The 23,259-nt window shown below is 39.1% G+C and overlaps 1 protein-coding gene across 1 annotated transcript in view; it reads right to left on the minus strand.

The window, feature by feature from the left end:
* The window catches only part of SYNE1 (spectrin repeat containing nuclear envelope protein 1), a 513,156-nt gene that overhangs the window by 384,369 nt on the left and 105,528 nt on the right, over positions 1-23,259 (minus strand). Inside the window, 4 exon segments of the mRNA XM_073627830.1 lie at positions 4,666-4,868; positions 9,035-9,131; positions 14,780-14,948; positions 20,234-20,346. Of these exon segments, the coding sequence (XP_073483931.1) occupies positions 4,666-4,868; positions 9,035-9,131; positions 14,780-14,948; positions 20,234-20,346 (582 nt within the window).

Here is a 23,259-nt window from a genome sequence, read left to right on the forward strand (position 1 = left end):
CCCAGTGAAGAGAACAGCCACAGATGATACACAGGCATGAAATACATTTCCCTACATAAGTTTTACATGTATATCTGCTGTCTTCGTCTTTATATGCTGTTTAGAAAGTGCGCATCGTGTTAGGAGATTTGCAAGGCATGAAATTTAGCAATCCATTTTAAAGCACTATCTTATCTGATTTTCTTCATTTAGGAGTTTTTTTAATATTAACACTGGTATAGGCAAGCAACTTGTTTTCATTATAAAGTACATACAGTATCATAAAAGTTTATAAACTGAACATTCATAAAATTTGCACAAAATTGAGCCTGATACAACAAGACTCACACATAATAAAACCTCTTAAGAACTATACCACCATGCTCATTTTGCCCACGCTGCCTGTCTCTCGTTCTGAATAATATGAAAACCATCTTCTAAAAGAACATATATAGCATAATTACAACATTATTGGAGAAAGATGAGCAATCAGCTCTGCGTGTTTCGTTGAATATTTCCAGCTTCTCCAGGAGTTCTGGGTGGGTAAACAATAGAAACAATAAAAATCATCCATATGCAATAATTTAAGAAAGCAAGGACCCCAACTAAGGGGGAAACCTTTGTACCCCCCAGTGGGACTTTACAGGCGAACAAGACAGTTGATTTATAAGTAAAATCTATTTATTTATTGAAGAAATGCTTAAAAAAGCATAAAAACAAGATTATCTAAACATAGATCTGTACAAAATACTTATATACAGTTCAACAAGTTTTTATGATATATTTCTTAGAGTTTTTGAATACATATTATCTCTATGAGGCTGACATGTTTCAGGACAGGTGTCCCTTCTTCAGAGGCATATTGAGGAGAACGTTTTTTTAGGTGTATTCAGTATCCAACCTTTAGAAAGATTTTTGTGCAGGAAATGTGTAAAATTAAACTCTCGTATAAGGAGAGGAAGATAATGTAATGAACAAATCAGTAGATATATGGCCGCCAATTAACAAATATGGTGGCTTCCTTTGGGCCGAGAAGCAGCTCCACAAAGGCCCCCCAAAAGAAGAGGATGAGCCTCGCCAAATCCACAATAGAGCCTTTTTTTACAGATTTCTGAACGAGCAAGCTAAAGTGTGGTTGCTGATGGCCATATATCTACTGATTTGTTCATTACATTATCCTCCTCTCCTTATACGAGAGTTTAATTTTACACATTTCCTGCACAAAAATCTTTCTCCTCAATACGCCTCTGAAGAAGGGACACCTGTCCTGAAACATGTCAGGCTCATGGAGATAATACGTATTCAAAAACTCTAAGAAATATATCATAAAAACTTGTTGCACTGTATGTAAGTATTTTGTACAGATCTATGTTTAGATAATCTTGTTTTTATGCTTTTTTAAGCATTTCTTCAATAAATAAATAGATTTTACTTATAAATCAACTGTCTTGTTCGCCTGTAAAGTCCCACTGTACCGGGGGGTACAAAGGTTTCCCCCTTCGTTGGGGTCCTTGCTTTCTCGCAATATAATTTGGGATGTTGGCAACACTTTACTACCATACTATATATGCAATAATGTAGAAATTAATGTTTACAAGGCAGGAAAAAGAGGAGGCACTGCCAGGGATCACAGGAGAACACAACCTCATGGATCTATGTATAAAGGATGTGTATTATGCCCCAAATGTACCACTGGAAATAAACACCCAGAAGAACACTTCAAGCAAAAGTCAATATGTGGAAATTTGTATATTACAACCTTTCAGGGTCTTCCAGCAACTTCAAGCAAAGCTACAGCCTCATTGTTATCCTGCAGGTGTTTGTGATCCCAAGCATGGCAATGCCATATGGATGTTTTTTTATCATATAAATTGTTTACCCACCATTAACTCCTGAAGAAGTTAGAAATATTCAGCAAAATGCATAAAGTCAATTACTCATCTATCTCCAATAATGCTGCAATTCTCTTATGAATGTACTTAGAAAATGGTGCTCTCATTATTCAGAATAATAGATAGGCCACATAGGGAATATGAGCAAGGTGGAGTAGCTCTTAAGAGATTTTATTATGTGTGAGTCTCGAATAGCGTTCAGTTATGTACAATTTTATGAATGTTCAAATAAAAATGATCAATTTTTATGATATTACCGATCTGGGTCCTGCCTCCCTAGGCATCTGCTTGGTTGGGCCCACTTTCCACTCCCAAGGCAGCTGGGCTGCTTCTGCTCAACCACCTTACAGTGGCTGGCTCTGTTCAGTGCCAGCCCATCAGAAGCAGGGGGCAGGATATTAGATGTCAGCTGACTGTGATGGGGGAGGAGCTGGAGGAGACCCCTTCAGCCTTATGTCGGGAAAAGTGTCTCTGCAGCCACAGACACCAGGGCCTGGACCGCTGGAAAAGTAAGTGCCACTATGCCAGCCTTCCTGTTTGTCAAAATATACTATTTTTCTACAGGATTCATGATAAAGGCATGCTTTGGTTTGGTCACTGGCTCTCTTTTACACAATGTGAGTGAGGTGTCCTGCATTTAAAGTGTATATACGATTTTTTTAACACTGCACTGCATTTAAAAAGCCAGTACTAAATATACCATAAATACAAACACACACAAAAAAAAATAAAATATATATATATATATATATATGTATATATACAATATATATATATATACAATATATATATATATATATATATATATATATATATATATATATATATATATATATATATATATATATAGTTGTGCTCATAAGTTTACATACCCTGGCAGAATTTATGATTTCTTGGCCATTTTTCAGAAAACAAAGAATTGTCAAGGAAAAAGTAGTTGAACTGTATAAAACAAGAAAGGGATATAAAAAGATACCCAAGGAATTGAGAATGCCAATCAGCAGTGTTCAAACTCTAATCAAGAAGTGGAAAATGAGGGTTTCTCTTGAAACCAAACCACGGTCAGGTAGACCAACTGACTGTTCAGCCACAACTGCCAGGAAAATTGTGTCTGGGATGCAAAGAAAAACCCACAAATAACTTCAGGTGAAATACAGGACTCTCTGAAAACATGTGGTGTGGCTTCAAGATGCACAATAAGGTGGCCTTTAAAGAAAGATGGGCTGCATGTTTGAGACGCCAGAAGAAAGCCATTACTACGCAAATTCCACAAAGTATCCCACTTACAATACGCCAAACAGCACAGAGACAAGCCTCAAACCTTTTGGCACAAAGTCATTTGGAGTGATGAGACCAAAATTGAGCTTTTTGGCCACAACCATAAACGATACATTTGGAGAAGAGTCAACAGGGCCTATGATGAAAGGTATGGAGGTGGATCGCTGATGTTTTGGGGATGCGTGAGCTACAAAGGCACAGGACATTTGGTCAAAATTGTTGGCAAGATGAATGCAGTATGTTATCAAAAAATACTGGAGGAACATTTGCATTCATCAGCCAGGAAGCTACGCATGGGATGTACTTGGACATTCCAACATGACAATGATCCAAAACACAAGGCCAAGTCGACCTGTCATTGGCTACAGTAGAATAAAGTGAAGGTTCTGGAGTGGCCATCTCAGTCTCCTGACCTCAATATCACTGAGCCACTCTGAAGAGATCCCAAACGTGCAGTTCGTGTAAGACAGCCCAAGAATTTGCCGGAACGGGAGGCTTTTTGCCAAGAGGAATGGGCAGCTTTACCATCTAAGATAAAGAGCCTCATCCACAAATACCACAAAAGACTTCAAGCTGTCATTGATGTTAAAGGAAGCAATACACGGTATTAAGAACTGAGGTATGTAAACTTTTGATCAGGGTCATTTGGGTAGTTTCTGTTGCCATTATGATTTAAAAAGAGTAAACACAGTTGATTGATAATAAATGGCTTCAGCCAAACACTAACCATGAGTGAAAGAAAAGTTTTTGTGTTATCATTCATATTCTCTGAAAAATGGCCAAGAAATCATAAATTCTGACAGGGTATGTAAACTTATGAACACAACTGTATATATATATATATATATATATATATATATATATATATATATATATATATATATATAGATATATATAGATATCTATATATATATAGATATATATATATCTATATTTATATAGATATATATATATCTATATATATATACAGTGCAATGTTAAAAAAATAATATATACACTTTAAATGAAGGACACCTTTTGAGTATATGGGTATATATATATATATATATATATATATATATAGCAGAGAGGGAACTTTTTTATAAATTTTCCCCCTCCTGAGACTAGACTCTGGATCCGCTCCTGCAGTGGAGTTGATTTACTAAAACTGGAAAGTGCAAAATCTGGTACAGCTGTGCATGATAGCCAATCAGCTTCTAACTTCAGCGTGTTCAATTAAGCTTTGACAAAAAAAAACCTGGAAGCTGATTGGTTTCTATGGAGAGCTGCACCAGAGTTTTCACTCTCCAGTTTAAGTAAATCAACCCCTGTATCTACTTTTTGACTTTTTCCAATACCTTAAAAGTCCCTTACTCTTTCTTTACTATCTATTGTTTATACTCGGGATGTTGGTACCACTATACACACTGAACAATCCTATATACAACTCTCTCTGGTAATCTTTGCAATAAAGAGTTAATCGTGGCCAATAAGCCAAGGAAGTATATCTTATTACATTGTTTTTTTTGCTACTTACCTTTTTGGCATGCTCTGGCTGGTCCAGCATCTTTTCAGCATCCTCCAGCCAAGCTTGTAAACTGGCCACTGTACCACTGTATTTATCCCAGTTTGAAACAACTTCCTCCAGCATGCTTCTGACACTTCTGACTTCCACTGATAAGTTCCTCCACTGGATTGTAGTCTCATTTAAAAACTTTGTCACACTCTCAGCTTCTTCAGCTGCATGCAGACAAACAATATATAACAATAAGTGATTTTCTGATGTTAGACTTGACAGTTGCATGCCTAAACTATTGCTAATTAACAAGGGAATCTGAGACCTTAAGAGGCTGAATCCACTAATTTGGCCATAAAAAGTTATGCAAGATTTAATCTACAGAAATTAGGGGCCAATTTTTTTCATGTCATGTATGGTATCCTGGTATCCTTATCTGGGTCGGATACACACTGTGTTTTTGTTATTTTTTATACTTTATTTATGGATGTAATTTTTCATATTGTTTAGATCACCGTTTGTATTCACATTTAATTATCTGCTAGCGCGGTTCTGTTGATTACCATGGAATGCAAAACTTATTGGGTATTGACTATAGTCTATGGAAGAGATGGAACAACATCTAAACAGGTTAACAATTTTTGAACAGTTCTGCTGTTTAAGCAGAGGTTAGCAGTTCACAAGCTATGGAAATATTATTAGGGATGCCCTGAAGGCAGGATGTGCATAGCCAGAAAGAAAGGTCTTCCAAGGATCTTTGCAATTGGAAACAAGTGAGCTGTAGAAAGCTAGCCTCATACTTTACAATTGTATTAAATAACCACAAAAAGCAGTATTCACATAAAAAGTGTGCAATAAAAAAAGCTTTCTACAAAAAAACAGAGAAAACTATTTCTGCATTTGTAGCCGCTCCTGCCATTTACTGTATATTTAGGTCTGAAATGAAAAATACTCCCATAATGCAAAAAGAAGTTTCACCTATTCTGTTCTTTGTGAGTTGTGCTGTCAGCCAGTACGATGTCATGAATTTTAAATTATTGTCTGACTTTCATATCACAAAAGTTGTGTTTCTGGAACAACACGTAACCAAGGTCCACTATGACTGCATTAGACAACACCTATATGTCTTTATGAGATGTACAATAAACATCAAAATTAGAGAACAACCTACAATTTCCTACAATTCAAGGTCACTGCTTAGTCCTATTTGAAATTATCCAAACAGGAGTAAAAGAGCAGTTTTGTTAAGCATATTTCATGAGTTACATATACTTTGAAGCACAGAATTAAAAACGTCAATGAGATATGAAAAAGAACATTGATCAAAATTAGAGAACACTTTCAGATACATCCCAGTTACTGGTGTTACTCTGGCACCTTGTGCTAATTTCTTTAATTAGCTAATTCATTAACTGGCAGCCCAAAGCCCCATACATACTATTAGATTTTCTGCAGATTTTTGTCTTCAGATTTACCAAAACCATATAATATGAGGGCAAACCTTAAAGCCTCATACACACGGTACGAAAATCAGAAGAGGATTGTTGTTTGACAGGCTGTTGTCTGAAGTTCTTACCGTTAGTATGCTCTTTTCAACAGTTGTTTTCCAATTTTCAGCCAACAAATGTTGGATGAAAGACTAGTAAATTTTTGTCAAACGACAGCTCCAATTCAGATTTTCGGATGGTCAGTACTCAAATCCGTCACACAAAAGTCGAAAGTACAAACACACATGCTCGGAATCAATGCTCACCAAACACGAAATTAGCAGAAGGAGCCCAAAGGGTGGTGCTCAAGTGCTGAAATTCCTCGTAGTACGTCACTAAGTTCGTGTTTCGTGTTATACCCACCCCCTGTTGGAGCAGGGGAATACGGGGATACTTTTCTCACTTAATCAGAGACTGCAGCATGCCTTATGTTCTGAGGTGCTACCAGGGATCCATGGTCCAGAGGACCCTGCTGCTTTTATAACAAAGTGAAGTAAACTTAAGATACATTATTGATTTCTTTTGCATTCACTTATTCACGCTTAGCGCAGTTTTTTCTTGTTTATTGTTGTTTCTTTGCATGCATCGCACAATTTGAACTGCTGCTATTTTAGGTGGTACTGTATGGCAGGGCTGTATTTTCTTGTTTTGAGATCTGTCCTGATTGCCAAAAGGGCCCCATTTGAGTTGGTCTCACTCCAGATGGACCAGCAGGGCAGATATGTATTCTTGCACACCGCCATTAATGGATCTCCTATTTTGATACTAGCATGCTATGTTCCCCCACCATACAACTCAACTGTGGTTAAGGAGGGCCTTGCCTTTATGTCACAATATCCCTCAGTGCCAGTGGTGTGGATGGGGGACTTTAATATGACCCTAATTCCCGCGCTGGACCGAATGAACACATCAGATCCCACTCTTACCCCTCCTACACACACCAGACTGCATCTTATGCTAACTGACTTTGCCCTGGTAGACACTTGGCGACACAAACACCCGACCACTAAAGCCTTCTCGTGTTTCTCTGCCAGTCACAACACAATGTCATGGATTGACTTTATCCTACTCTTAATAACCCTGATGCCGAGACTGGGAGATGTAGGTTTTGCACCCAGGATCCTATCGGATCACGCCCCCTACTGGATCACGATCCAGCTATTGAAGACCTCCCCCACTCTGACTTGGAGGCTGAATCCATTTTGGCTGACAGCCCTGCAGGCTCAGGGTGACATGCCAGCGGAACTGCAATATTACTTCACAGCCAACGTGGATTTGGCCTCGTACAAAATGGTGTGGAATATGTTCAAACTGCACGCCCGATCCTTACTATCCACTCGCATAAACAGACTCGAAAAGTCATCAAAATTTGTCGTCCAACAAGCTACAGAACACTTACGGGTCCTGGAGGAGGCGTTTCAAAGAGACCCCTCGTGCAGCACGGCTAACAACCTCAAAATTCAGACACGCCAAAACTCACAACTACATACTGAGAAAGCGAAGCAACACATCTTTTTCTGTAAGCAAAAGGTATTTGAATATGGAGAAAGATCTGGCAAATTACTTGCGTACTTGGCCCACTTAGACTTACACCCCCCCAGGGGTAGTATCGCTGGCCGATCCGGTAGGCAATGATATTACTGACCCACAACAAGTGGCGGAGGAATTTGGGAAATTCTACTGCACACTATACACCTCCCAGGTCACTCAAACCATACAGGATACCGGGATTATCGACTATCCAAAAATCAAATAGAACTCTTGGAAGCCCCTATTACTAAGGAGGATATCTCCACGGCCATATCATGCCTGGCCACGTCTAAGGCCCCAGGCTCAGACGGCCTGCCACTTAAATTTTATGCCACCTATTCTGAAATTCTGACCCCCAAACTCCACGACCTATACAAATCTATATTCGACTCAGGGATCCTACCCCCTTCTATGAGAGAGGCTCAAATTATAGTAAAGCCCAGTAAAGACCCTAGATACCCGCAATCATACCGACCAATCTCGTTACTGCAGGTGGACATTAAAATATTAGCTAAGATTCTAGCCTCCCGTCTAAATCAGGTTATTCTATCACTGATTCACCCTGACCAAACTGGCTTCATGCCCAGTAAAAACACCGCCATGAATATTCGATGCCTGTTTATGAACATACAGGGGTCCCACGATGAAACTGGCTTGAGGGTCGTGGTGGCCTTGGATGCCGCCAAGGCCTTCGATTCCGTGTAATGGAACTACCTATGGGAATGCCTCTCGGGATTTGGATTTGGCCCCAAGTTTATTCGATGGGTCCAACTCCTGTACCAATCTCCGAGAGCAAGGGTATTCGTAAACAGCTGTGGAGCAATGAAGATTACATTATTTCTGAAAAAATCAAGTGTTCATAAATTGTTCTATAATTTTGATCGCCGGTGTACATTATTACGTCTAAATGATAACTGTAGCTACTACTATTTTTAAATACGGTAGGTACTTTAATCAGTTTTAAGTTCTAAGAGTAAGGCAGGACATCAATCATTTTTTTCATTACAAGGTGCACATTAAACAGCCAAGGCCACCTTGGTGCTGCAACACCTCAGCATCTGAAAATGTCAGCAAATGAGTAAATAAAAGATTTTTTTTATCTAGGAATGATTTTTAAAAGGTTGTTAAAGACCTTTTAAGGTGTAGGTGTAAAGGGTGAAAAAGGCTCCAAAACAATCAGATATTTTGTTTGTTTTCTGATCTACATAAAAAACAGCTAGAGTAGACTGGATGTTTATTGACAGCATGCACTTTGTTTTACTGTTTAAAAAAATAAAAAAATATTAATGGGTTGGAAGCCAAACAATTTTGAAAATAAGGGTCTTTTTAATTATATAATCTTTGAACTTTAATAAACAACAACAAAATCTTACCTGATCCTTCAGCTTTAACATAGAGCTCAGCTGCTTGTTTAAGAGATTGGCTGGTAAACTCATATTGGTCAAAGAACCTAGTGCCATCAATAAACATCTGTAACATAAAATATAATCAATTAACTGGAAAACAAAATATACATATCATGTTCAAGATAACGCAAACATTTATGTTCTTGCCTTTGAAAGGCCACCAAGCATTATACGCTCATTTATGCTAAAAAAAAATGATCATATTGTTGTTATTATTTGGATGGCATCTGAACAGAATGAGTAGGAACTTAACAATATGAATAGAATCTTAACAGGACATTGGAAGAAAATATAAAAAATGCAGGTGATATATTGAAGAACATTTTTATACATACAGCTGGCTTTCTCATTAAAGAAATTTACAGGCCATCACTTTCCTGCCAGACAATAACATATTCTTCATAACGTAATACAGCTCTCCCAGGTCTTTGAGAATGGGGCTTTGAAGTCCTTTGCTGCCCTACAGTCTCAATTTGCCTTACCTCACTGTAGGCTCTTCTATTATTACCTATGGCAACATGCTGTTCTGGCCCAGGGTGATGCCACTACATGGTTAGAGCCTCCCACCCCAATTTTTATCATGATGCAGAACACTATGACTACCAAGGGTTTTATATCTTAATGGTATGCTATGTTACTGCTGCATTTTCTCAATGGGTACCCCTAAAGTTAGATGCTCCCTGGGCTAAAGACATTGGCACCTTCAAGGAGAAGCAGTGGGAGGAGGCCTTACAGGCTGTTCAGAAGTGTTCCCTTAATGTCAATCAGAAGTTTATGCAACTATTCATTCTTCCATGTGTACTACACCCCTTCCAAACTGTTTAAAATGGGCGTTCTACAAGACCCCCTTTGTACCAACTGCTGCAGATATCTCTGAGACCAAGTTCTCCTATTATGGTGATGCCCGAAACTCCACCTGTACTAGTTGGAGGTCATTCACTGCTTAATAATGTATTTTAGGTGTCCACCCAGCCTGACCCTAAACAATGCATCTTTGGCATCCTAGACAGTCTACATTTGCAAAAATTCTCCAAGGAAGCTATAATAAGGGCATTGTTTCAGGCACGTAGATTAATTCTATTTCACTGGAAATTTGCTAACTTGCCCACCTGGAGGGAATGAATAGCTTACATGGGTAATACGCTTTGCCAAGAAAAATATATTTATCAACATAGGGGGTGCCCTGACAAGTTTGAAAAAAATGGCATAATGCCCTGTACACACGGTGGGATTTTCAGACGGAAAAAATGCGATAGGATTGTGTTGTCGGAAATTCCGATCGTGTGTGGGCTCCATCGGACTTTTTCCGTCGGAATTTCCGACACACAAAGTTTGAGAGCAGGCTATAAAACTTTCCGACAACAAAATCCGATCGGTTAAATTCCGATCGTGTGTACACAAATCCGACACACAAAGTGACACGTATGCTCAGAATAAATTAAGAGACGAAAGCTATTGGCTACTGCCCCGTTTATACTCCCGACGTACGTCTTTTACGTCACCGCGTTCAGACCGATCGGATTTTCCGACAACTTTGTGCGACCGTGCGTAAGCAAGACAAGATTGAGCCAACATCCGTCGGAAAAAACCCATGGATTTTGTTGTCGGAATGTCCGATCAATGTCCGATCGTGTGTACAGAGCATTAGACTTACAGTGCATCCAGAAAGTATTCATATCGCTTTATTTTTTTCACATTATGTTACAGCCTTATTCCAAAATTGATTACATTCATTATTTTCATCAAATTCTACAAACAATATCCCATAATGACAACGTGAAAGAGGTTTGTTTGAAATCTTGGCAAATTTATTGAAAATAAAAAATGAAAAAAAATCACATGTACATAAGTATTCACAGCCTTTGCTATGACACTCAAAATTGAGCTCAGGTGCATCCTGTTTCCACTGATCATCCTTGAGATGTTTCTACAACTTGATTGGAGTCCACCTGTGGTAAATTCAGTTGATTGGACATACTTTGGAAAGGCACACGCTTGTCTATATAAGGTCCCACAGTTAACAGTGCATGACAGAGCACAAACCAAGCCATGAAGTCCAATGAATTGTCCGTAGACCCCTGAGACAGGATTGTATCGAGGTACAGATCTGGGGAATGGTACAGAAACATTTCTGCAGTATTGAAGGTCCGAATGAGTACAGTGGCCTCCATTATTCATAAATAGAAGAATATTGGAACCACCAGGACTCTTCCTAGAGCAGGCCACCCGGCCAAACTGAGCGATTGGGGGAGAAGGGCCTTAGTCAGGGAGGTGACCAAGAACCTGATGGTCACTCTGACAGAGCTCTAGCATTTCTCTGTAGAGAAAGGAGAACCTTCTAGAAGAACAACCATCTCTGCATCACTCTACCAATGAGTCCTGTATGGGGACAACAACCCTAAGCACACAGCCGAGATAACAAAGGAGTGAATGTCCTTAAGTGGCCCAGCCAGAGCCCAGACTTGAACTCTATTGAACATCTCTGGAGAGATCTGAAAATGGCTGTGCACCAACGCTCCCCATCCAACCTGATGGAGCTTGATAGGTCCTGCAAAAAAAAAATGGGAGAAACTGCCCAAAAATAGTTGTGCAAAGCTTGCAGCATCATACTCAAAAAGACTTGGGGCTGTGCTTGGTGCCAAAGGTGCTTCAACAAAGTACTGAGCAAAGGCTGTGAATACTTATGTAACTGTGATTTTTTTTTTTTTGTTTTTTATTTTTAATACATTTGCAAAGATTTCAAACAAACTTCTTTCACGTTGTCATCATGGGGTATTGTTTGTAGAATTTTGAGGAAAATAATGAATTTAATCCATTTTGGAATAAGGCTGTAGTGCTTTTGAAAAAGTGAAGTGCTGTGAATACTTTCTGGATGCACTGTAGTTACCAATAGACTTTTCTAGTCAGTCAGGCTTAAGCTGTTTAAGTTGATTGCTTGGGGGCATGAATGAGTGCATATTACCCTTGTTATAGGCTGTGTCCGCCTAGGTGGAATTATACTGACATTATAAGGTTGATTTACTAAAACTGGAGAGTGCAAAATCTGGTGCAGCTGTGCATGGTAGCCAATCGGCTTCTAACTTCAGCTTGTTCAATTATGCTTGGACAAAAAAACCTGGAAGCTGATTGGTTTCTGTGCAGAGCTGCACTAGATTTTGCAAGATCCAGTTTTAGTAAATCAACCCCTATGTCTTAGCAGAAATTGGGGAAAAGGGGGAGGGGAAACATTGGGACTTTAAATGAGGCCATATGCCTCCATCCCTGACAATGATATTGTTAAAATTAGGAACAAGAGGGTGGGACTTTGAATGAAGAACGTGGCTGAAATGAATACAATGGTGGAGATTGAGATATTCAATATTCCGTAAAAAACAAAATTACACACATCATTTCCATATACATACAATTAGGAATACACATTGAACATGGCATCAATTCCTAAAACAGTGGTAACTGGTAATAACATGGTTAAAAATGGGTAGCATGATAGAGTTACAGAGTCCACCATATATCACAGTGGGGCACAAAAATGTTGCAAGGTAACATCTGCATGGCCTATGACCTTACTGGTCCCTGTCACATAATGTGATGGTACGAATATATAAATAATAGAAACTGTCAGAGCTGTAGTATACTGGCATATGACAGTTGTAAGCTTGACGAGTTTCACCGCTTGGTGCAGCTCATTCTTAGATATTTTGGATGTGGTATGTGCAGTATTGCTGCTTTTTCAACCTTCCCACACATGATGTGCTGTAATTTGTATATTTACACACTGTATATCCTGGAGATGTATTATCTTGTTGTACAATTCCTTTTTTGTATATTTACAATAGACACCTTTCTAATTAAAAAAAAAAAAAAAAGCAGATTACACAAAGGACAATTTCAGCTGATTGTTAATTTCCCAAAGTCAGCAAAAATCTTTAACACATTCTGATCATTGTCTAATGACTTAGAGCCCTTTCACACTGTGCCGCCTAGGGTATCAGTGGTAAAGCGGCGCTATTTTTAGCGCCGCTTTACCGTCGTTTTAGTGGCACTATTTGGCTGCTAGCGGGGTGGTTTTAACCCCCCACTAGCGGCCAAAAAGGGGTTAAATCCGCCCGCGTTTTGCCGGCGGTATCGCAGCACTGCCCCATTGATTTCAATAGGGGGCCGCGATGGAGGAGCAGTGAGTTCACCGCTCCTTCACCGCTCCAAAGAAGCTGCTGGCAGGAATTTTTCTGACGCCCTGCCAGCGCACCGTGGGCTTTCACACTGGAGTGAATGGAGTAACTGTTTTAGGGCTGTTTGCAGGCGTTATTTTTAACGCTATAGCGCCTGCAAAACGCCCTCAGTGTGAAAGGGGTCTTAAGCAAAACTATTAAACTACCATTATAATTAGATGGATTATCTTGAGCTTTGGTGTACTGCCAGTCAAGTTACTCGAGTACATGATTATTCAGTAGACAACAAGTGCATATTTAGTAGACAACAAGTGCACTCTACAATTTTAGAAATGTTGGTTGTTTATTAAAGCTTTCTACAGAAAATGTTGCCATGGTGATATGTTGCATTTGCTTTAACACTGAAATAAAGGAATAAACAGCTAAGTGTTGCAATGGTCTAGATGTTGAAGATTTAATCTAATTCCAGATTATGATCCTATCCTATATATAGATATCTATAGATAATTTTATTGAAACTGATACTTTAAGACCATTTCTGGTTTCACCACAAGGGGATTTTGCCTGTGTTTGTGGTTTGAGCCAACATTCCCTATGAAGATTGTATGCTCCTTTCCCTAATTATCCTTCCAACTGTGACTGTTTACACTCCCAAATTGCTCTTTGGCAACTCAATCTGCTACTGGTATCACAGTGTCCACTCCTCACTTCAGAACGTCAAACCCTATCATTATCTGCACCTCTGCCCATACTTGCTGTTCCCTCCTATCAAGTACTGTGCTAGTACCAACCTTGCACAGTAGTACCAACCTAGCTCTGAACCTGCCCTTGAGCACTCCCCTTACTATACTCACAACCTTGCTGTCTGTCTCCACACCTCTTCCATAACATTCCATTCCATCAACTTTTAAGGTCCACCCAGTATTTAATATTCTCCACATTATGAGTGTAAGCTCCGCGGTGACCAGTTTTCAATGACCACTTTTGAGTGTTTGCTTATTTAACAACGTAGTTACTGGTCTTCAGAGTATGACCATTAACCCATTTCTATGTGTTAATTTCAAAGTGACTAGTATTAATAATATGTGTTAACCCCTCATTGGCAATTCTTTAATGTTTATACATTACCTCCTTATTCTGCATCTAAAGCTGGAGCATTGTTCTGTGCTATTACAGGCAATGGTACATTTTAGATATTCGATGTAACATGTGGTGGGCTGTGATGGAGAACACCCAAACTCTTGTATGTAGTCAGTTCTGGTTTGCTCAAAATAAAGTATGTTGATAAGTGTCCTCCTAGGACACTTTTTCACAGAATTCAAGACCACATTAGGATCCCAAATTTTCAGAGCAGATATGTGAACTATACCTACAGCAGAACTTCATTCCTAGTCCTGAAGTTACAACTTCCCAATATCCACCACATTCCCAACTAAAGAAAGACAACTATATAAACAATAGCCCTTGTAGCTATCATCAAATCATGGACTTCTGCTGTATTGAGTCATTTCAATGTATCTGAGAATAAGTGTAAATAACTTACAATGTAATTTTGCAGAAGCAGTTCAACAGACTCTCGCCTTCCATATTTTATGATCCATGACTTAAGCTTAGATTCTGCCAGGACCAAAAGTGCTAAAAGACGGTACTTTAACTCCATGAATTCTAATTTTATGAGATGGAGCTGGGAAGAAGAGGCAACAAAACTAAACCTGAAAAGGACAAAAATAGGCAGAAAAGACAGAGTTTGTGTCACTATGTGGTTTATATAAAATACCATTTTACAAATGAATATCAATTCACAGTTCTTCCTGTTATTCATTACAAATATTTTATAATTAGGTTCATGTGTGTAGTCATACCTAGTTTTACAGATGGGGCCACGTTTGGCAAGCCTGCTAGTCAATTTAAACTCAATATGCTAAAATAAACGTTTGCAAAATACTACATAATTAGAATTTAATGTGTTATGTTGACTACTTTAAAAGCATAAGGTATTACTCGGAAAGCAATTTCATTAATTAAAAGAATCTGAAACAAGTGTGAACATGTATACTCGGAAAATATCTGCAGTATTAATGGGTTATGCAATACAATAAAACTGATAATGTTACTGATCTCTATGGTGACAAGGATGCAAAGCAGTCCGTACAGACTGCTCCACTTAATAGATGCTCCTAAAGTTAAGCATGCAATGTCAAATGATGCCCCCATTCATTTTTGTGATCTTTTAATTAATTCTGCACACTGTGGCCACCATAGAGATTAATGAAATCTGTGGTGACTTAAAGTGTTACTAAACGCAGGACCCTGCATTCACTATAGCTGGTCTCCCACAGTACACAGAACATGGAAATGCAATTATTTTAGTAAATATATTTAGTAAATATAAACTGCTAAATAACTATTCTCCTTAGCAGTATATACCATATAACTTCTATCAGTGACTGGTTAAAGCTTGTAGGAAGAGTTTTCATTCTCCTCTGACTGTCCTGTGAGACTGCATGACCCATGACTCTCTGTCTGGACAGTGCTGATTGGCCCTGTGCTGATCACATGTACCCTTCCCCCCAAAAAAAGAAAAGTCTCTAGCCATACACACCAAACTGATCATGTGCAGAGTACTTCCAAGTCTCTGTACTATCAGGAGATGGATTTGGGACAATGGAAGAAGGGGAGGATCAGAGAATACAGGATCAAACCGTCTTTTTACACAATGCGCAGGATTAACCCCTTAGGTTCCACAGTGAGTATAACAAGCATGCTTTACTGCATATACAGACTGATTTTACTGTTGTAGGTTTAGTAACAGTTTAAATGTAGATTGCAGCTGGGCTGAAGTTATTACAATCACTCCACAGTAAAGGCAATTGTTACTTTAGTCAATGTGTATATTGCCTTTGCCTTTGTCATGACTAATTATTTGGATTCTAGATCCATTGTGATAGAACACATGGAAGATGCAGTATACTTTAAAATCATTAAAACAACTTGGTAATGAAAAAGCCCTGCTGTTATGCCAGAAAGCTAGACCATTCTGACATACAAAACTTGGTTGTGTTGGAGCTTGCCTGCTCACTTCCCCCTTCCAAACACTCTTTTTAGGCAGCAAAGAAGCCCATAATGATAGACAATAGGAATGTGTAATATAGAGAGGGCAAACTCCGATAAGGCTTCTTTTAAATTAGCGTGTCTCCAAAGTCGCGTGATTGGAACTTTTGGTGTGACTTTGATCTGACTTTACATTCTCAGGACCAAAGTCACATCAAAAGTCGGACAAAAGTAGTGCAGGAATCTTTTCTGAAATCACAGCAATTTCTGTGGTCAGAAGGAACGTCTCTCTTAAAAATACATTGAATATCACGTCCTGTGACTTGGAGTCTCACACGTCTGATCCCAAGTCACACAAGTGTGAAAAGAGCCTTAGATTTAAAAGTAAGAGGTTGTGGGGGACACTTTTTAAACATTTGATTTTGTGGCTGAAACCCCCGCACTGAGAACTACCTGGTGACTTTTGATACACACTTGTTACACACACTTGAGTACACACTTAAAGTGGTTGTATACCCTTTTTTTTATATGAATATCTCCTAAACCTGTACGGTTTATGCCTTTTGCCTTACAGGCTTTAAACAAAAATAAACAATTTGTGAGGGTATACAACTGCTTTAACCCTAAAATATTCATGCTACAATGTTTCTTTTTAATTTATGTGTTTTTACATCTCAAGAGTTAAAGCTGAATTCTATGAATGACTTTTACTGCATAGGTGCATTTGTCCAGCTTGAACCAATGTAATTATCCATATCTCATAACCGAGGGACTGTTGTGGAAGTTGTAAATCACTGTAGTAGTTGGCGCTTGTCCTCTGCCGCTTGGCTACCCTTCTGCATAGTAACTGCACTGCCACCAATTACAGATTACCTTTTACATTTTTATATTGATACAAGTTGTTCTATGATTTGATGCAGTGGAGAGGCAGGGAGGCATTGTCTATATCTCCACCTCATTCAAACATACATTTTTGTGTGTTCTTTGAAAAAAATACAAGACTTTCTATTAATCGTGGCAGTTCCAAGCATACAACCCCTTGTAGTTACTATGCAGAAAAGAAGCCATTCAGCACATGACCCGGAAGATCATTGCTACCACCAATAGTTGCAGCAACTACTACAGTAATTTGCTGTTTCCACAGTGATCACTCAGGTATGAGGTATGCATACTTTGGTCCAAGCTGGGTGTACCTAAGCAATAAAATGACACCTAGAGTTCAACGTTAAAATGTATCAAAACCCAAAAACAAAAATGTACACAATTGCAGCTTACCAGCCATTGGCCCAGGTGGCTGCATTCATTTTCTTTTTTCAAGCTTTTTACCTTTTTTATTTCACCTTTCACTATTGGAGCAAGAGTTGTGTCACCCTAAGACAGGTAGTGTTTTGGGACTACAAACTCCTTCCCCTCTCCTCACCTCCAAAACATAGGGGTAAGTGTTCTGTAGTCCACAGGGAGAACTTGGAACAATGATAACTGATAACAGTCAGCAGAGGCAGACAGCAATTCAAGTTAGTAGCTCACTGCATTTCTGGAATGATGTTTTTCCTGAATAGCTATAACAAAATTATTTGAATGGTTTATATATATCAGACCTTTTGGGTAACCTGCTGGCTCTGAAAAGCCTTTTGGGAAGCCTCCTGATGACATACCGCTAGGACTGCCCCCCTCCATCCTCCTCCTCTGTAAATAAAACACTAAGGCCTCCTGGGATATGTGATGTACATATGCCAGGAGGCCATAGTGTTTTCTTCATAGAGGAGGAGGATTGGGGGCGGGCCTAGTGTTACGTCATCGGGAGGCTTACCAGAAGAGCCAGCAGGCTTTCCAAATTCTGCCAGACACAAACATGGCGCCGTGGGACCTGGGCAGCGGCTGCTGAGAATAGTATCTTGGCAGGACAGTGCTGGATCCACTTGGTGGGTGAGTATCAAAACTGTAGAGAACCCACGAGCCAGAAAAAAAAGGGGGTGGGAAGGTGAAGATCCGCTTTAAAAAAAATAAACGAATGCAGTCACAACATGTAAGAATTGGTACACTTCAATATGTTAAAATGTTACTTATAGGTAAAAACCAGTGGCGGCCGGTCCACAATTGGCGCAGGGGCACCACCCCCCAGCCTGCAGCACCGCCCCCCAGCTCACACCATCTATGTGACAGTGCACTGTGCTGGGCTTTGGACCAATAGGTTTCTACCAGGTAGGTCACACCATCACAGCCACGTGACCACATCCCGAGGCAAATTTTATATTGTCCATGGGGCGCAGAGCACCCAAGCGACATTCCGTCAGCTGCGCATGCATTCCACTGCTGGTGACGGGTTCACTAATCTGACAGAACAGCGGCAGTGGAAATCTTACTACACCCAGCTACATCTTAAATTTTAGAGTAATTTTAGCAATCAAGTGAGCGTATATAAATAAATATAGTATATTGACATCTGTGATGCTGTTTTGATGTTACATTTTGAAAAAAACTGGATACCAGCAGTAGGAAGGTGGTGGAGGCAACACACTGCTCAGAACTAAACCATTAGGCTTTCAAAATCAAACATCATCACAGATGTAAATATATATATATATATATATATATATATATATATATATATACACATTTTATTGTTAAAATTACTCTGAAATTCAAGAAGTAGGTGGGTGAAGTAAGATGTCTACTGCTGCCTACTGACCTCAGGTGTTCTGTCAGATTAGCAAACCTGGTAGTGGTGGAACACATGCGCAGCTGACGGAACGTCACTTCCGTTACCTAATCTGACGGGTTTGCTATTCAGGGTGAAGACAGAAGCTGCAGCATCGGACAGTCCAAGGGAGCTTCACCATAGGGTGAGTGCGGACCTGAAGGGGGCCCGCCCCCCCCCCCCAAAAAAAATCCTCCAGCACCAGCTGCCACTGGTAAAAACCACTTTAAGGCCAACTCCAGTGACAATTGATACTTCAATTTTGCATTCTAGCCAGCAAGGCCTTAGTGCAAGAAACCCAAGCTCTAGGTAACTCTTGCATTCCCTAGTTCATTTAAAGATTTAAATAGGTTGAGGTCCCAGACATTACTCAGTTGATAAAAAAAAACTTTGTTACATAATTTTTCAGCTGAATTCCCCTGTTAAATGTTTTATTGACCCTTCCTCTGGTATAAAATGCTGCATATTGCAATTGTTACTATACATACTGTATAGTGAATTACAAAGGTGCTCTAATATTTTTTTGAAATGAAGCAGATGTAGTCATTAGTAGATATCCTGCAGTTCCTTAAAAATCTATTCCACTCAATTAAGTTCACGTATTTTTAAATTTAAATTCTGTATGGCCGTGGAATAATCTAATCATCTGTGAATCCAGCTGTGAGGGAGTGACATCCTTGTTACAGCCTTGCAGATGGGAACAGACAAGCAAACTATACTATGGAAATCTGACTGCTAGAATCTGCATGAGAGAGAAAAGATGCCAGCTCAATTATCCTAAAATAACTAAAATAGTTTGGGGTAGAATTATCCATTTAAATATCTGTATCATGTACTAAGATCTACCAGTTTAAATGCTGTAGTCTTTAAAAGTCCCATTAGTAATAAATTGTAATTTTAGACTGAAAGAAGCTTGCATTCTTTAAAATCGAAATACTATCACACGTTAATGCTGATCTCCAAGGCAACAAACCTGTAATGCAGTTATTTCAATGAACAATATAATTCTGTACTATAATGCACTTAATAGCAATAATTGACAACTTCTAAATAAGTCATTTCCAACCTAAATATTCTCTCTTCCCCCCTTAAAAAGTCTATAATTCATTTAGTAATAGCAACGCATATGTGATTATTCTATCACAATCCTAACGGATATCTGCCCCCCCCCCCCCCTCATTCATTTCAAAAGGCTGCAGCAATTTCTCAGCAATTGCTGACAATTAATGTTTAAAATTCTCCTTTTACCTTTCTGCCATGTCTTCCAATTGCTCTATGGGGACTGGGACTCCGTTGACAGACCGTGAGCGGTGGATCTCCTGGAAAGCCTTTTTAGAACCATCCAGATTCTTCAGTATGTCCTAATTGTGGGGATGAGAAAAAAAATGCATATAGTAAGCGAAACACAGAAAACGTTTTGGCAGTAAAATCATGAAAATGAAAAATAAAAAGCAGGCAGGCTGCAGAGATGAGTCACTGTTCAGTATTTGTGCACCGGGAAATTTTATCTGTCACAGTGGTATGCAATTTTATCCCTTCATGAAAGCAAGTATTAATAAACGCTTTCAACAGATCCTTTGAAAGCCTTTCAGTGTATGTGCTAAAGAAGTGTACCTGATTAGAATCCTGGCATCTGAAGACTTGTACAACTGGCACTGCCCCTGGAGTCCAAATCTCATCTATTGATTGGATTTAGACTGTCGGAAGAGTTTTAGGATAAATAAAAATGTTTTATGTTTCGTTGTTTCAATAAATACAAATCCCCATTAAGGGGGATGCAGTCCAAATATCTGAATGGATAAATAATGCCACTGATCACTAGCAGACTCAGCAAAATTTCATTCTGATCAGAGACACAGGATATTGGCACAGTTTGGAAAAATTGCAAATTCCAGTCCCTAGGAAAAGTCAATATTTCACAGTTCCAGTTGAATGCATATGTGTAGTCAGTAGGCATGCACCGATACTGATGCTGATATCACTGCCGATACCAAGCATTTGTGTGAGTATCTGTACTTGCCCAAATGCTCCCGATACCGAAACTCTGCGGTGCAAATTGCGTCAATACAAAATTAATGGGTGCAAATCACATTGCAAAGAATCATGTGAAATTTGAACAGGAATGTGGTGTAATTCCCGTTGAAATCTCATGCAATTGCTCCTCTGTGAAAGGGAAAAGCGCCATCTAGTGGGCAGTTTAAAAAAATGTTAGCACTCACAGTGCATATCTGGCCACATGCAAAATAATCTACATAGGTGTCCCAGTCCGCCAATGATAGTAAATCACGGCCACTGGAAGTGCTCACAGGGCTGGAGGAGAAGTAGAGGCAGTCCGCTCCCAAGTTGACATCACTTCCACCTTATACCCACGGGATCCCGGAACTTTTTCTCCAGCCCTGTGAGCACCTCCAGTATCCTATCATTGGCGGACCGGAACACCTATGTAGATTATTTTCCATGTGGCCAGATATGCACTGTGAGCTCTAACATTTTTTAAACTGCCCACTGGATGGCACTTTTCCCTTTCTATACACACACACACACTCACACACTCACAAGAGCAGTGGGGTAAATCACATGCGATTCGGACAGGAATCGCACCACATTCCTGTTCAAATCACATGCGATTCTTTGCAGTGTGATTTGCAATTTTTTTTTTGTATTGACGCAAATTGAACCACAAAGTATCAGTACTCAGTATCGGCGAGTACTTGACCCAAAGTATTGGTACTCGTACTAGCCAATAAAAAAAAAACGATATCGGTGCAACCCTAGTAGTCAGTATTATCATTTTATAAGATATTTAGTTTTTTAGGGCACCTTCAAAGACTGCAAACCAATAGTGTAAAGCCAGACCCAGTGTGTGCTCTAAGATGAGCAAATCATGTTTCAATACAAAAGTAGTGTATATTTTTACTTTAACCACTTTGCATCCGGGGCAATTTTTTTATTTTTTACACAAATGTTAAAATCTGCATTGTTTGCTAGAAAACTACTTAGAACCCCCAAACATGATATATTTTCTAAAGCAGAGGCCATAGAGAATAAAATAGTGGCTGTTGCAATCTTTTATGTCACATGATATTTGTGCAGCTGTTTATCAAACACAAATTTTCTGGGAAAAATACACTAATATGAATTTTAGTGCACACAAACTATTTAATATCCATGTTTGGTAAAATATAAAATATGATAGTGCGTCCAGTAAATATGCAGCTCTCCCAACCGGTGTGCAGTATTAAGTGGCTTCAGCCAGCACTACTCCACTAACCATGCCCACTGACACGTTTCACCCCGCCCACCATTGCTTAGTCATAGAGCTCTAAGACTAACCCCTCGGTGGGCAGGGAAAAACGCGTCAGCTGGCATGGTTAGTGGAGTAATACTGGCTGAGGCTGCTTAACACTGCACACTGGTTGGGTCAGAAAAGCGGCGTCCTGGATACTGCATATTGTTACACTGTAAATCTAAATCTGTAAAAAGTGACAAGTGATAATGAAACCAAGTGTACCTCGATGAATAAAGAATAAAACAAAAAAAGGAATAAAAATGATAGTCCCAATAAAGTCCAAATCGGAAAAAAACGTGATGCGAAGAAATCTTTCTGTTCAGATATTTTCAACACCCAAGTGTGCCACCACCTTGAAAATAGAGGACTCTTACAAGAAAATATGGATCCTTTATAAGAAAAAAGTAATGAGAGCTTGTAAATGAATGCATCATCTGTGGGGGAACTTATATCACCTCCGAATCTCCACCTGTAGTCACCAATACTTCCCATCCAATGACATAAGATGTTTAAAATATATAAAAAAATATCGCGCTGTCAGAAGAAGTAAACGTAAATAAGCAGCTAACACATACAAGTGACCTAATCATGTAGTTACAACCAAATAAAGAAAAGTGTAGCACTAACAGTTATAAACATAATCAATACTCATGTGCATAGTTTAACATAATGTATACGGTACATAAATGTGTATAGTAATCCTTAGGGAGTAATACACATTGAGTCCATAATACAGAGAAAAGTGCCAATGATACATTTATTATACAGTCCAAAAAAGTTAGAAAGTCCTTAAAGAATATGTAGCACCAAAAATTTGTGAGGAAACTTTAATTGTGTGTTGATAGAAGAAAAAAAAAGTACACCCACTGGGTCAATCTAGCTTGTAACTGTGGGGATCCACGATGGTATCTGTGCTGCGTAAGTGTCAATCCAGGTGGCCCGGGTGCTTGCGAATATTATATATAGTATAGGGGATAGATCCACT

The sequence above is a fragment of the Aquarana catesbeiana genome, linkage group LG04 (assembly GCF_042186555.1).
Source record: "Aquarana catesbeiana isolate 2022-GZ linkage group LG04, ASM4218655v1, whole genome shotgun sequence".
NCBI classification, from domain to species: domain Eukaryota; kingdom Metazoa; phylum Chordata; class Amphibia; order Anura; family Ranidae; genus Aquarana; species Aquarana catesbeiana.